The sequence below is a fragment of the Telopea speciosissima genome, chromosome 3, assembly GCF_018873765.1.
Source record: "Telopea speciosissima isolate NSW1024214 ecotype Mountain lineage chromosome 3, Tspe_v1, whole genome shotgun sequence".
Lineage (NCBI taxonomy): Eukaryota > Viridiplantae > Streptophyta > Magnoliopsida > Proteales > Proteaceae > Telopea > Telopea speciosissima.
Genome location: NC_057918.1, coordinates 37,064,973 through 37,080,376, shown reverse-complemented (window position 1 = coordinate 37,080,376; position 15,404 = coordinate 37,064,973). Strand labels below are relative to the sequence as shown.

General features: G+C 40.7%; 1 protein-coding gene across 1 annotated transcript; it reads left to right on the top strand.

Moving 5' to 3' along the window:
* Positions 1-10,109: 10,109 nt before the first annotated feature.
* Positions 10,110-10,928, top strand: LOC122655130. The gene has a single exon (XM_043849361.1). The coding sequence runs from the start codon at positions 10,110-10,112 to the stop codon at positions 10,926-10,928; it is 819 nt and encodes a 272-aa protein (XP_043705296.1).
* The last annotated feature ends 4,476 nt before the right edge of the window (positions 10,929-15,404 follow it).

Here is a 15,404-nt window from a genome sequence, read left to right as displayed (position 1 = left end):
TGTTTAATTACATAATTCCAAGAACTATTTTGAAATTTCTTTAATTAAACGATGTTAGAATGAAAATGCATTTCGGTTATCATAAAACTCGATGTCCAATCAATTCTCAATTAATCACACCAAGTGGAACCTTAAATTTAAAAAAAAAAATTTGCATATATTTCATTCAAAACATTTTTTATTATTTAGAATTTGGGTCGGCCCATGGGTCGACGCAAGTGGTCCGATCAACATGGACCGGCCCATGGGTCAAATCCATGTGGGTCGGCCCAAGGCCAGACCGTGTGGGTCCCATGGGTCCAACCCATGTATTAATAAAGTGGGTCCCATGTGTTGGATGTAACGTTTATGTGTCCATCAAATCCAATTTAATTCGATTGAATTAATTAATTAATTTAGTTTTGTTTAATTATGTGCTTGTCATAATTGTATATTGCATCTGCCCAGTTCAAACCGTTTTGTCACAACTACGGATAGATTTGGACAATTTGTTTTATGGTTGTTATATTTTACATTAGTACAATAGTGATTGAACCAAAATGTAAATATAGGCACATTTTGTGTTGAACATGATCCACAGGGATTCTCAAACTATTCACCGTCAAGTTGTAGTTGCAACGGGAATCTCCGGTAGTTATTTTCTTTGTACTTGAGAGACACTTGCCATTTTATTTATGTTCTGTACATTTGTGATGTGTCAATGGTTGATGTGTATCGAAAGGACTGACTATATATCGGCCGCTCGGTGTGCACAATTTAAATAGTTATAGATGTGATGTTCAATAAAATTTTCACTGCCTGTAAACGGAGAACACCAAAAAGAGAGTGAACGGATTTGATTGTGCCAAATCCAAGGCCTTGGTATTTTGTAAAGTGTTTGCAAAGAGTATTTTATTTTATTAATATTAAATTAAATGTATTTTGAAAAAAAGTTTTCAAAAAGTTTTATGGCCAATCAAAGTCCTCCATACTCTCGTGATAAATTATAATGGATCGGAATTGTGGTAGTGACATTTATTCCATGGTTGCAATGGCCCATTATAGGTGTTAGTAGTGTGGGGAGAAAATGTAATAAAATTACCTACCACAAACGCCCTGGTAGAATCGACCTATACTGTGATTTTGGATAAGTTTTGTCTTTATGTGTAATTTAGGATAATCTTATGGGCTACCCTTTAGGATCACACCACTTCTTTAGATCTGGACTGTAGGTTTGCCACCTCAATTAGGTCTCTCTATATATAAAGAGACCTAAGACCAATGATGATTGATAATGATAGAGAAAAAATCATTAGAACAATTTGCACAAAATTATGAGAGAGCTTAGAGAGAGAAAAAGAGAGTCTTCTTCTTCCTCAAACACTATTTGCCATTGGAGGTGAAGCAAGCTTGGGAGATCTTCTTCAAGTGTTGCATTCCTTTGGAGGAACACACCATTTGAGTGTTCTAGGTGACCTTGCTCCCCCCTTGAGGTTAGTACATTAATGTGTTTATTGAGATCCTTGCATGCTCATAAAATTTTGTGATTACATGAGAATCCCATCGCTTCTGCCGCCACTAACAATTGGCATCAGAGCGTAGGTTCTTCATTAAACACATTTCAAAATCAACTTGCAATCTTCTTCTTCTTCTTGTTTCTCCATTATTGTGTTTTGAGTTTTTTGAATTTTGAGTATTGTACAAAAAATTCGAAGTTGACAATATATGAAATGAAGGAAAAGAGGCCACACCAGTCGGAACAGCCGCGGCAAACAGGCACTGCTTGCCAGCCGTGCCTGTTGACCAGCTTGTCAGCAGGTGTTGGGTGGTCAGTCATGCGTAGGCGCAACCTTGCATGCCGTGCGACTGCAGCCGCGGCCTGCGGGCACGCAGGCAGTGGCCTACTGCCTTGCGTCGCTTGGGGAACGGTCCTTGCATCTAAAAAAAAAAAGGGGGTCCATAGGGTTTGGGGAAGACGATGATTTTTGAAAATTTTTTTGTGTGCATGTGATGTAGATTTAAAAAGTTCATCTTCTTCATGTTAGATTCCATCTTGTAAGCTCCATTAATGGAGTTCTAGTTGAAGCTATTTTTATGGAGATTGCTTGAAGATGCTCTAATTGTGTTTTGAACACAATAAGACTTTTATCAAAGTTTCCTAATTAGATTAGGAAAGTTGGATTTGTGAGCAAGATTGCCTAATTAGATTAGGAAACTTGTATTTGAATTAAATTTCTATTTTGGATAGGAATCTAAATCTAATTAAGTTGCTCCCAATATAATGAGAATTTAAAAGGAGTGGGATTCTGATTTCCTATTTAGAATCAAACTCTAACTATTTTCTCTCATGAATGGAAATTGATTTTAAATAGGAATCCTAACTTGATTAGGAAAGTCTACATTAAAATAGGATTATATTTAATTGCAGTTCGACCCATGGGACCCACTTTATTAAAACATGGGTTGGACCCAAGGGACCCACACGATTCGGCCTTGGGCCGAACCAAGGGCCGACCCACATGGGTTTGACCCATGGGCCGGTCCATGTGGATCGGACCACTTGGGCTGACCCGAATTGTAAATAAAAAAAAAACATTTTTGTTTTGATTGAAATATATACAAATTTTATTTTTTAATTTAAGGTTCCACTTGGTGTGATTAATTGAGAATTGATTGGACATTGAGTTTTATGAGAACCGAAATGCATTTTCATTCTAACATCGTTTAATTAAAGAAATTTCAGAATAGTTCTTGAAAATGTGTAATTAAACAAGTATATTTGAAATTACAATTTTGACCTCATTTCATTTTATTATGAGATAATATAGAGAATGCAATGCTTTCTTGAGTACATGCCTACCTATCATGTATAGATTGCATATCCAAGTATTGGGTATTAAAGTTGATACTTGAATCATTTTTAAAGAGTTAAAAGTGGGATTATGAGATTCATGTGGTACTAGCACTTTGATTTTGAGCAATTGATCTAACTATTTGTTTTGTAGCATGGAATGGTCATGGGATTTTGTATGTGATGGTTGTTTTATATTTATGTCACTTCTTAATTTTCCCTCCTCTCTTCTTACCCCATTCTAAATGGTTGTATCCCCCTTGGGCAGCCTTATAATTGGAGGGTTGGTTTCCCAAGATTTTCTAAATGATTGTAAAATTTTAATCTTTATTTTTAAATTCATGAGATGTAATTTAATTTTAAAGTCCAATGGATGTAACCGCTTGAAGACATGGGATGATCTTTGAGATGAAAGAAGAGGAACGTGACTTCAAGGAAGACAAAGTTTCAAGTGGGAGCTTCTCAAATTTCAAGGAGTTGAAGACCTTTGAGAATCCCATGACCATATCATGTTATTGCTTACTTTATTTGCTTTATATGGTTTGCTACATGTTAGTACATAAGGTAATATTTGCTTGTGCGTGTTACTAGATGCATGTGATGTATGATGGTTAAGAGTAACATGGTTAATGCGTAATAATATTAAAATTACCTTATTACCCTCGACTAAGTAAAACAAGTAATAGTGCGGGAATCTTTAGTGGTTAGAATCCCGTGGCCTCCTATCTCGATGAGAGAATGAACTATCCATAGACCACTTTGGGAACTCCGAAAGGCTAACCTTAGTGATCAATGGATAAGTAGCATCCTCCCATCTTCGGCGTGATAGAAACAATCATAGTAAATAGGTATAGCTTGAGTGTCAGCATTACCTAAGAACCATGAATTGTTTTGAGGAGATAGGTACCTACTTGACTTGAGTGTGCAGTGAACTCCGAAAGGCTAAGCTGTCACTCAGGTGGCCAAAGTATATTGGAGGTCAACCCTTATATTAGGGTATTGACAGCAAAGTATATACATAGTGAACTCCGAAAGGCTAAGCTATGCATATTAAAGGCTTAGAAGACTCCAATTCACATTTTCGACTGAGAGGGATGTTGATTTTGTGAGTTACCATTGGAATGTGATGCATGTTTCCTTAATTATTTTGACGCTATGGTTGCTAATTAATTGCTTGTACGTTATTTGTAGACCCTAACTTCCATCACCGCCCTCAATTCCCTACTTAATGACAATAGACTGACCGGGACTAATTATGTAATACACGTGCCCAAAATATAGGGGTAATTTGGATTTTTCACCTTGTGTACAAAATTTGTACCAGTGGTGGACCAATGAAGGGTGGAATTTTTGGTTGATTATGATTAGCACACTAGAGGTATATACCTTACTAGTATTTTATTAGTAGAGCATATACTTGATTAGTTATTTCCCCGTGCATGATTATATGTAATTGTTATTTAAATATATTTATTTCTAAGCCTATTAATATGTAAGTTGGTTAGCCTATGTATGTTGAACTACACCATGTTCCAATTAAATTTTTGATATGCAACATAAGGGTAGACTAAGATTAATGCTTAAGGTTGTATTAAGAACTTCTCATGTATGAATACATCATGATTTTATAAGTATAATTGTAGCCTCATAATTTTGATCATGATTTGAAAACATTCAATTTCGGATTTGGGAAGTGATGAGAGAGATAAATAGGATTTTTGCATGTGAAAGGTATTTTCTGTATTGGACAAAATAGTAATCCGAAATCTTTCATGTTATTGACCATATTTAGAAGTTGTTTCAAAGTTAATGAAATTTTTAGGAGATCATCTACATCCAGAACAGGGAATGAAAATTAAAACCTAGAATATATTTCAGGTACATTGAACATTTTCACCATATCTGCCAATGTATTATTTGACTCAGCTTCAACACACTCCTTTCTATCTAAATCATTTTCTAAGAAGATTAGTGTTGACCCTAGACCATTAAGACCCTCCTTATTGGTGACCCTACCATCTGGAGAAAATTTGATTGCAAACACTATTTTTGAGTCCTGTTTGGTTCAGATAGAGGGCTTCTATATGCCAGTAAACTTAATTCTTCTTGACATGGTAGACTTTGATGTCATACTTGGCATGGATTGGTTATCTACTTTTCATGCTAGTATAGAGTGCTATGAGAAGGAGATAGTCTTTAGACCTAAGGATGATAATGAATTCAATTTTATTGGGTTGAGGACGGGTAAACATGCATCGCCTTTGATATCAACAGTATGTGCAAGGAAGTTACTCGCTCAAGGTTGCCATGGCTTTTTGGCTTCTCTAGTTGATTTCAAGGATGAGGAGCAGCAGTTGAAGGATATCCATATCATCAGAGACTTCCCAGATGTGTTCCCTAATGACCTTGTTGGGTTACCACCCGATAGGGAATTGGAGTTTGCCATTGATCTAGCACCTGGTACAGCGCCGATCTCTAAGGCACCATGCCGAATGGCACCATTAGAGCTGAAAGAGTTGAAAGACCAACTGCAAGAGTTATTAGAGAAAGGGTATATCAGACCTAGTGTGTCTCCTTGGGGAGCACCGGTATTATTTGTTAAGAAAAAGGATGGAACCTTGAGATTGTGCATTGACTATAGAGAACTGAACAAGGTGACCATCAAGAACAGATACCCTTTACCCAGGATCAATGACTTGTTTAATCAGTTGCAGGGTGTAAGTATCTTTTCTAAAATTGACTTGAGATCTAGGTACCATCAGTTCAAGATCAAAGGAGAAGACATACCAAAGACTGCATTTAGAACTCGTTATGGCCACTATGAGTTTGTCGTTATGCCATTTGGGTTGACTAACGCACCAGCTGCATTTATGGACTTGATGAACAGGGTATTCCATGACTTCCTGGATAAATTTGTTATTGTATTTATAGATGATATCTTAATATATTCCAAGAATAAAGAAGATCATGAGGAACTTTTAAGGGTCGTACTGCAGAGACTCAGAGAAAAGCAATTATATGCCAAGTTGAGCAAGTGTGATTTTTGGCTCGACCAAGTCGTATTTCTGGGTCATGTTATATCAGCTAGTGGAATTTCAATTGATCCTACGAAAGTCAAGGCGGTTACAGATTGGGCCAGACCGACCACAGTTACTGAGATCAGAAGCTTTTTGGGTTTGGCTGGTTAGTACAGAAGATTTATTGAAGGCTTCTCCAATATTACTATACCTTTAACCAAACTTACCAGGAAGGGTGTGAAATTTAATTGGTCAGAGGAATGCGAGAAAAGTTTTCAAGAACTGAAGCACAGATTGGTGACAGCACCACAAATTGACTATACCAGTAGGAACTAGGAACTGGAGGGATGGTTATTTACAGTGATGCTTCACACAAAGGTTTGGGCTGCGTGCTTATGCAACATGGCAAGGTGGTAGCCTACGCTTCGAGGCAATTGAAAGATCATGAGAAGAACTATGCCACACATGATTTAGAATTGGCAGTGGTGGTGTTCGCGCTCAAAATTTGGCGGCATCACTTGTATGGTGAGAAGTGTGAGATTTACACAGATCACAAGAGCCTGAAGTACTTCTTCACCCAGAAAGAACTGAATATGAGACAGAGACGGTGGTTAGAGCTAATAAAGGACTATGATTGTGACATTAACTACCACCCAGGGAAGGCAAATGTGGTTTCAGATGCATTGAGCAGAAAATCACAAAGACTTACAACAACCATTTTGACTGAGCAGATACGTCTTCAGGAGGACATCAAGAGCCTGGAACTAGAATTGATTGTCAGTTGCCCGACAACATTATTTTTCAAATTGACTATCCAACCATCATTGATTGACCAGATTAAATTAGCTTAGACTACAGACCCTTACATGCTAAAGATTAGAGGTGAAATCTAGGTAGGAAAACAAACACAGTTCCATTTAACAGAGGACAAAGTTGTGATGTATGGCAATCGCTTGTGTATACCAGATAACACTAAGCTGAGGGAGTTAATTTTGAAGGAGGCCCATTATTCTCCTTACACCATTCATCCGGGCGGTACCAAGATGTACCAGGATCTAAAGGAACATTATTGGTGGAACAATATGAAGAGAGAAATTGCTCTGTATGTGGAAAAATGTTTGGTTTATTAGCAAGTGAAAGCTGAGCATTAGAGACCATCAGGATTGTAGCATCCATTGGAAATTCCACAGTGGAAATGGGAACATATAAGCATGGACTTTGTCACTGCACTACCGAAGACCCCTAAGGGACATGATTCAGTTTGGATAGTGGTAGACCGTCTAACCAAGTTGGCACATTTCATTGCTTACTCTATGAAGTATTCTTTGGAGAAGTTGAGTCAATTGTATATTGATGTGATAGTCAAACTTCATGGAGTGCCAGTTTCAATAGTGTCAGACAGAGACCCGAGGTTCACGTCCAGATTTTGGAAGAGCCTACATGAAGCCTTGAGGACAAGACTGAAGTTTAGTACAGCTTGTCACCCATAGACAGATGGACAGTCAAAGAGGGTGATCTAGATACTTGAAGACATGTTGAGAGCCTGTGCTTTAGACTTGAAAGGAAGCTAGAAGAAACACTTGCCTCTAGTTGAATTTGCATATAACAATAGTTTTCAGGTGACCATTGGTATGGCCCCATACGAAGCATTATATGGCAGAAAATGCCAATCTCCTCTACACTGGAATGAGGTTGGTGAACGAAAAGTTATGGGACCAGAATTGATATAAGAAGCTCAGGAGAAGATACAGCTCATACAGAAAAGAATCAAGGCAGCACAAGACAGACATAAGAGCTATGCTGACACAAAAAGAAAGGAATTGGAATTCAATGTGGGAGATAATGTTTTCTTGAAGATTGCACCAATGAAGGGCGTAGTAAGATTTAGCAAGAAAGGGAAGCTTAGCCCTAGATTCATTGGTCTGTTTGAGATTTTGCAGAGGGCCGGACCAGTAGCTTACCGACTTGCACTACCTCCAACTTTAGCCGGAGTACACGATGTTTTTCTCATCTCATTACTCAGGAAATACATTGCAGACCCATCACACATCTTGAGTTATGAACCGTTGCAGCTAAGAGAAGACCTATCCTATGAAGAAACCCCTATTCAGATTTTGGATCGTAAAGAGCAAGTCCTATGAAACTGTACTATATTGTACGTCAAAGTTCTTTGGAATAATCACGGCATTCACGGGGCTTCATGGGAAACGGAAGATGATATGCAGGGAAAGTATCCACAACTTTTCATCGATCCAGGTATGTAAATTTCGAGGATGAAATTTTTATAAAAGAGGAGAGATGTAATACCCATGCCCAAAATACAGGGGTAATTTGGACTTTTCACCTTGTGTGCAGAATCTGTACCAGTGGTGGACCAATGAAGGGTGGAATTTTTGATTGATTAGCACACTAGAGGTATATACCTTACTAGTATTTTATTAGTGTAGCATATGCTTGATTAGTTATTTCTCCGTGCATGATTATATGTAATTGTTATTTATATATATTTATTTCTAAGCCTGTTAATATGTAAGTTGGTTAGCCTAGTGGTTAGGGTCTTATAAATAATAAAAGAGGTATAAGAATCAATTCTAGATGGAAGAAATTAAAATGTGATTTTTATATTTTTTACCTTGGGCTTATAGGTGGGCCCAATTGATTTAAAAAAAAAATAAAATAAAAGAAAAAGAAAACCGTGGGGGAAGAACTCAACCGTGAAAGATAGAGTGAAACCTAGAATCTAGGAAGAGAAAAAAAAAAGAGATTGTGGTGAGTAAGAGAGAGAAAATAGAGAATTAGAGAGAAAGAAGGAAACAAGGAGAGAAGAATCGTGGAGTCAAAGAAGAAATAGGAACGAGGGGGAGTTGGAGTGAAAGAAGGAATATAGGGAGGAGAGAATATAGGATAGAAAGAGAGGGAGGTTCCACGCATGAGAGGGAGGTTCCACGCATGAGAGGGGATTGGAAGATTAATAGGAAGTGTAGAGAAGAACAAAAAAAAAAAGGAAGAAGAAAAGGGATTCATCATATTGCCACATCTTCTTCCTTGGAGTTTTATCCTTGCATATTCTTTGGAGGTTTGAGAAGAGAGAAAGATGAGCACTTTATTGCTGCTACTATGAGTTTGTTCCATAGATTTGTCTTGAAAAAATAATGTAAAAGAGCAAGAAGAGTAGGAGTGGAGTTAAACCTTTCAAAAGAGGTATGTTGAACTACACCATGTTCCAATAAAATTTTTGATATGCAACATAGGGGTAGACTAAGGTTAATGCTTAAGGTTGTATTAAGAACTTCTCATGGATGAATACATCATGATTTTATAAGTATAATTGTAGCCTCATAATTTGAATCATGATTTCAAAACATTCAAATTCAGATTTGGGAAGTGATGAGAGATAAATAGGATTTTTGCATGTGAAAGGTATTTTCTGTATTGGACATAATAGTAATCCGAAATCTTTCATGTTATTGACCATATTTAAAAGTTGTTTCAAGGTCTAAAAAATTTATTAGGGATGCATATATGAGTTTAGATGATCTCCTAAAAATTTCATTAACTTTAAAATTTAATTGATCTGTCAAATAATTCATGTACTCGGATAGGTTGCTGCTAGGGCAGTTTTCTGTACCTGAATTTGACAATGAGAGCAAACATATTTAGAAAGAGTATTTTGGTATGAAATTTTTACTGTAACAACCTTTACAAGTATTATAACTATTCTCATTGGTTTGACCTTAATTGAATTTGGGAAAGGGAAGATATAAATTTTACAATTTAATGACTCAGATTCTGTCTCAGTTAGAAACACTATGTTAAAGTGATTGGAGAGTTAACTTGAGTGTTTTGTGATGAGATTTATTTATGATATTGAAATATGTGTGTTGTCTTTCAAAGGAAACCAAAAAAAATCACTTTCAAGTTCCAGAAGTATTTCTTTTGTATTTTCTTTCGCTATGGACAGAACAGTGTTACAACAGAATTTTGAGATCTAATGGTATAATATAGAATGGAGAGGGAAGAGATATATGTGTGATAAGATAGGGTTAAATAAAGAGTAATACTGATGTTGAATACCTATATACACATGTTTAAAGAGACGTCAGTTTCAAAATTTCTATTTTACTGGAAAGGGAGTTAGGCGCAGGTTAGCAAGGATGTGAGAGGGGGGGGGCTCTGGAGGTGCAGGTTAGTGGAGTTTTGTTTAGGGTTTCATGGCTGCTCTTCCCCCACGGGGGGAGCAACCGCAGGACCCTGGCCAGCCAATGGCGGTGAGTTTTACGGCGGTGGTGGCGAGATCGAGTGTTCAAGAGGTTCTTTTGATTCCCCTGAAGGCCCCAAAGATGCACATGGGGGCACCAGCAGTCTTTTTTTTTGAAGAGGAGATTTCACAATCAGAAAATTTTCTGCAATTTGCATTGGTCTCGAAGTGCACACAGGGCAGGCCCCCGTTGTTTGAAGTTAAAAGGACGTTGCAGGCAGACTTCCATCTTGCTGTAGATGTACTTGTATCCTCTCTGGATTCAAGGCATCTGCTCCTTCTTTTCATGCTGCAATCAGACTTCATTCGATTGTGGCTTAAGGAGCAGACCTACATTAAAGGATATCCATTCAGGTTCTTCAAGTGGACACGTGAGTTCAAGGTAGGTTTTGAGGCGTTTGTTGTGCCGATTTGGGTGTCGTTCCCAAATCTCCCCGTGAATCTTTATCAAGGGAACTTCTTCAAATTGGTGGCTGGTGCGGTGGGCAAGGTTCTTAAGGTGGACGGTGCAACCACGGTGGTATCGCGCACGATAGCTGCCAGAGCCTGCGTCGAGATTGATTTGAAGTCGTGTTTATCGGAGAAGGTGTGGATAGGCTATGGTGCCTCGGGTTTCTTTCAACAGGTAGTGTATGAAAGGCTTCCTGCCTATTGTACTGGTTATTCAAAATTGGGATACTGCGTGGAGCAATGTAGGAGGCGTTCCACAGGTATTCAGAAAGAGGGGGTGCAAGGTGTTAACCTTTTGCAGCCGGGTGCTGGCAAGTTGGTTGAGGGTGTAGCCGAGACATGCGACGCTCCAGCAGTAGTGGATGGTGTATAAGGCATAGAGGGGGGGACTCGCATGGGGTCTGGAGTGCAGGAGGGTAGGCTGGTGTTGGTTGAAGGGGTAGGTTCAGATGTGCAGGGCTATTCAAAGATGCAGGGGTTGGGGGTGGAGGGAGCAAATGCAGGGAGAAGAGTTTCTCGACACAGAAGATGAAATTCCATAGGCAGAGTGGGTATGGCCTTGCCTAGGCACAGGGCGACAGGATCAGTAGGGGAGGGTGCAGAGATGGTTGCAACATCCATCCATGACACAGATTCAAAATCCTCTGGGGAGGAGGATGCAAAGACGAGGAGAGAGATACATGTGTTGCAGGCAGCCTTCAACAAGGTTTCCACATGCGATATAAACCCGCAGGGGGGTCATGGTAGAGTGAGCAATACGGTGGATGATTGGGAGCTAGACAAACGAAAGGCACAAGGGGGTAGGGAGGAGATCTTTAGAGAGCTACGGTAGGTGCAGGGTGCCCTCGACAGAAGTCTGGTTTTGTTTGGTACACGCTTGAGAGATGAGGGGCTGAGAAGAAGGGAGGATGCGTGTGAGTTAACACAGCCCAAGGCCAGGAATGTAGGTGAGTTGGCTGCCCCGACGACACGTTGTGTCACTAGGTTCATGAGACCCACAGTTTCCTAACCCCAAGGTTGTTAATGAATATTCTTTTTTGGAATATTCGGGGAATTGGGAATAAGCCATCAGAGAGGCATTTAAAGGCTGTAATCCGTTCTGAGAAGGGTGGTTTAGTGGCTATCGCAGAGCCGAAGGTTCCCTTCGTGAAAGCGGACCATATTAGAAGGAAGATTGGAATGGACCATGTGCTATCTAATGGTGTGCAATTTGCAAATAGAAACTGGTGTTTCTAGAAGGAGGAGCTTCAGGTGGTCTTAGTTAACAGCACGATGCAATCCATTACTCTTCAGTGCAGTGTGCCGGTAGGCCCGTTGTCAATGTCTCTTTTGTTCATTCACTTTGCTCGGTGGGGCAGCGTAGACAGCTGTGGGAGGATTTGTTGGAGGAGTTGTACCCCCCTGATGTGTCGTGGTTGGTGGGGGGTGATTTTAATGCAATATTGAACCTGATGGAGAAGATTGGGGGAATATCGATATGCTCAACATCGATAGAGAATTTTGGGAATTTTGTGGATAGAGCTGCTCTTATGGATGGTGGTTTCAAGGGGAATTCGTTTACCTGGACTAATAACCAGGAGGGTGCGAGCAAGGTGCTTGCAAGGCTGGATCGATTCTTGTTTAATGGAGCTTGGGCTACATCCTTTGCAGGTAATGATGTTAGTCATCTGAATAGGGTGTGCTCGGACCATGCCCCCATTTTTTTGGAACCTTCTGTGCAGACTGCTACGAGAGTGTCTCCGTTTAAATTCCAGCAAATGTGGATCTCCCACCCAGACTTTTTCAGGTGCGTATAGCAATGTTGGGAGGAGCCTTGTTTTGGATCACCCCTGTAGGTACTATACTTGAAGCTAAAGAAACTTAGAGGATGCCTTCGCACTTGGAATTGCATGGTGTTTGGTAACATTCATCAGAATGTTAAGAAAGCAGAGGATGCAGTCAGCTTAGCGGAGATTCGGTTTGACTAGACCCCGTCTGTGGCAGCCCAACAAGAACTCAAGGTGGCTAGGGGGCGCTGCACAGTTGCTTGCTCCAAGAGGAGATATTCTGGAGACAAAAATCATAGGTCCGGTGGTTGAAGGAAGGGGAGAGAAATACCAAGTTTTTTCACATGATGGTCCAAGTACGGAGAAGGAGCCAGGGGGTGCAGAAAATAAAAAATGAAAATGGAGAGTGGGTGGCTAATTTGGAGGGCATTACGGAGGAAGCGGTTCGTTATTTCTCTGGTATTTTTTCTTCACAGGGATGCTCAGGATGAGGAGTTACTGCAAAACATCCCTACGCTGATCTCAGAGTCAGAGAATGAAGCTTTGCTGGCAGTTCCAACAATGGAGGAGGTGAAAAATGCAGTGTTTGGCCTTTCAAAAGATAGTGCCCCGGGCCCTAATGGATTTTTAGGATATTTCTTCATGTCCTGCTGGGAGATTGTCAGATCTGATGTGTGGGCTGCGGTGGCAGATATTTTCTTAGGAGGGAGCGTACCACGATCCTACACATCTGCGAATTTGGTGCTCATCCTAAAGAAGGAGAACCCAAAGGTAATGGCTGACTTTCGTCCGATCAGTTTATGTAATTTTGCCTATAAAATTTTTTCTAAGATTATTGCTAGCCGTTTATCTCCCTTTCTCCCTGCTATTATCTCCGAGGAGCAAGGCACTTTTGTGCAGGGGCGCAATATTCATGATAATATTGCTTTGGTCCAAGAAGTTGTGCATGACATTAATAGAAATTCTCGAGGAGGCAATGTGGTTCTAAAATTGGATATGGCAAAAGCCTACGATCGCCTGGAGTGGGACTTTCTCTACAAGGTTCTAGCCCAGTTTGGATTTGATGATAGGTGGATTGCCCTTGTACGACGGACGGTTGAAAATTGTTGGTTCTCGGTTGTCTTAAATGGGAAGCCATCAGGATTCTTCAAATCCACGAGGGGGGTGAGGCAGGGGGATCCTCTTTCTCCAACTTTGTTTGTTATAGGCGAGGAGGTGTTGAGTCATGGTCTAAGGACTTTGTTTGTTGAAGGGAGAGCAAAATTTTTTCAGCTACCTAGGCGATGTCTTGGTGTGTTGCACAGCTTGTATGCGGATGATACCATTATTTTTACTAAGGGTTTGAAGAGGTCTCTAAAATAAATCATTGGCTTCATTGGGAGATATGAGGTCTCTAAAATAAATCCTTGGCTTCATTGGGAGATATGAGGAAGCATTGGGGCAGCTTGTAAATAGAAACAAAAGCTATTTTGTGGTGGGACATAAAATGGCCGAACACAGATGTAGAATGATTGAACAAGTTACAGGCTTTTCAAGGAAGAGCCTTCCAATCACCTACCTTGGAGCACCTCTCTTTGCAGGTCGGCTGCGGGTTGCGTACTTTGATAGTTTTTTAGCTAAAGTTTGTAGCAAAATTATAGGTTGGAAAGAACGTTTGCTCTCGTCGAGTGGTAGGGTGATTTTACTAAGGCATGTGTTGGCGTCGCTTCCTCTACATTTGCTCTCCACGCTAGAAATTCCAAAAACGGTGGGGAAACGGTTTGAAAGCTTGTGTGCAAATTTTCTATGGGGTACTTTGGAGTGGGGAACAAGACACCACTGGGTGGGGTGGGATAAAATCTGTAGACCAGTGGAAGAAGGCGGGCTGGGCCTTCAAAGATTGGAGGACATTAGTCTAGCCTTGCGGGTAAAGGGGTTGTGGCGGGCGCTCTCGTCTGATTCCATTTGGTGTGAGTTTTTCAGGGTAAAATTTCTTAGGAAAGACCATGTGGTCCTTTCACAACCAAGGGCTGTTGGAACTTTATCTTGGAGGCGGGTGATGGCACATAAGGATGCAATTTTGGCTAACTCATGCTGGCTGGTTGGGAGAGGAATTTTAAATCTGTGGCTGGATGACTAGACAGGTTGGGGTCCCTTGATGGATTGGGTCGATGGGGCACTGTAGTTAGACTTCACAAGCAGGGTGAAGGAAGTGTTAGATGAGGAGGGGAGGTGGTGAGAGGGGTTCCTCGATTCCATTGATGCGGCTATTGTATGGTAGGACTTAGGAACGAGGAAAATTTTTGTGTCAGACAAGGAGGATAGATTGGTTTGGACAGCAACCCAGAATGGTGAGTTCTCCACCCGATCGGCATGGAATGTGAAAAGAACGGCCTCCCCAGTAAAGCCATTTGTGCCATGGTTTTGGAACCGTAGCCTCCCCACGAAAGTGATTTTTTTTTTTGGCAGCTGATGTGTGGTGAGGTGGCAACTGATGACGCCATAAGAAGGATGGGGGTACCTCTGGTCTCTAAATGTTCGAGTTGTGGTACCCCTACAGGTGAGTCAGCATCACATTGTTTGGTTTGGGGAGGAACGGAAGCTAAGGTTTGGGCCTTTTTTTCTAGTCTTCTAGAGGTGGAAAATATCCCCCTGCAAGGTGTTAAAGAGAAAATAGTGTTCTGGCATGGTCATGCTATTATGAAAAGCTTATGTGGCATTATAACAGGGCTGCTGCCATCTTTCGTAGTATGGGAGTTGTGGAAGGAAAGGAATAATAGGCGACATGGTGGAAGACCATGCCCTGCTAACTCCATTATTGGAATTGTGAGAAGATGGATTGGGAGGGTTCCCTATTTTCCATTAAGCAAGAAGCAGCCACCGATGAAGGAGAAGCTAATTCTGAGCTACTTCGGATTGTCGGTTCACCCCCCCCCCACGAAAGAGTACCAGTGCTAGTGTACTGGTGCCCCCCAATCAACATGGTGAAGCTCAATGTAGATGGGGCCTGTAAAGGGAATCCGGAGGTTGGAGGGGGGGGGGGGAGGCATTATTAGAGATAAGAAGGGGGTGGGGTTAGCAGCCTTTGCTAGGTACTATGGAGA

What these genes read in the sequence shown, in the direction of transcription:
- LOC122655130 (XM_043849361.1), top strand. Translation starts at nt 10,110, where the DNA reads ATGGCGGTGAGTTTTACGGCGGTGGTGGCGAGATCGAGTGTTCAAGAG.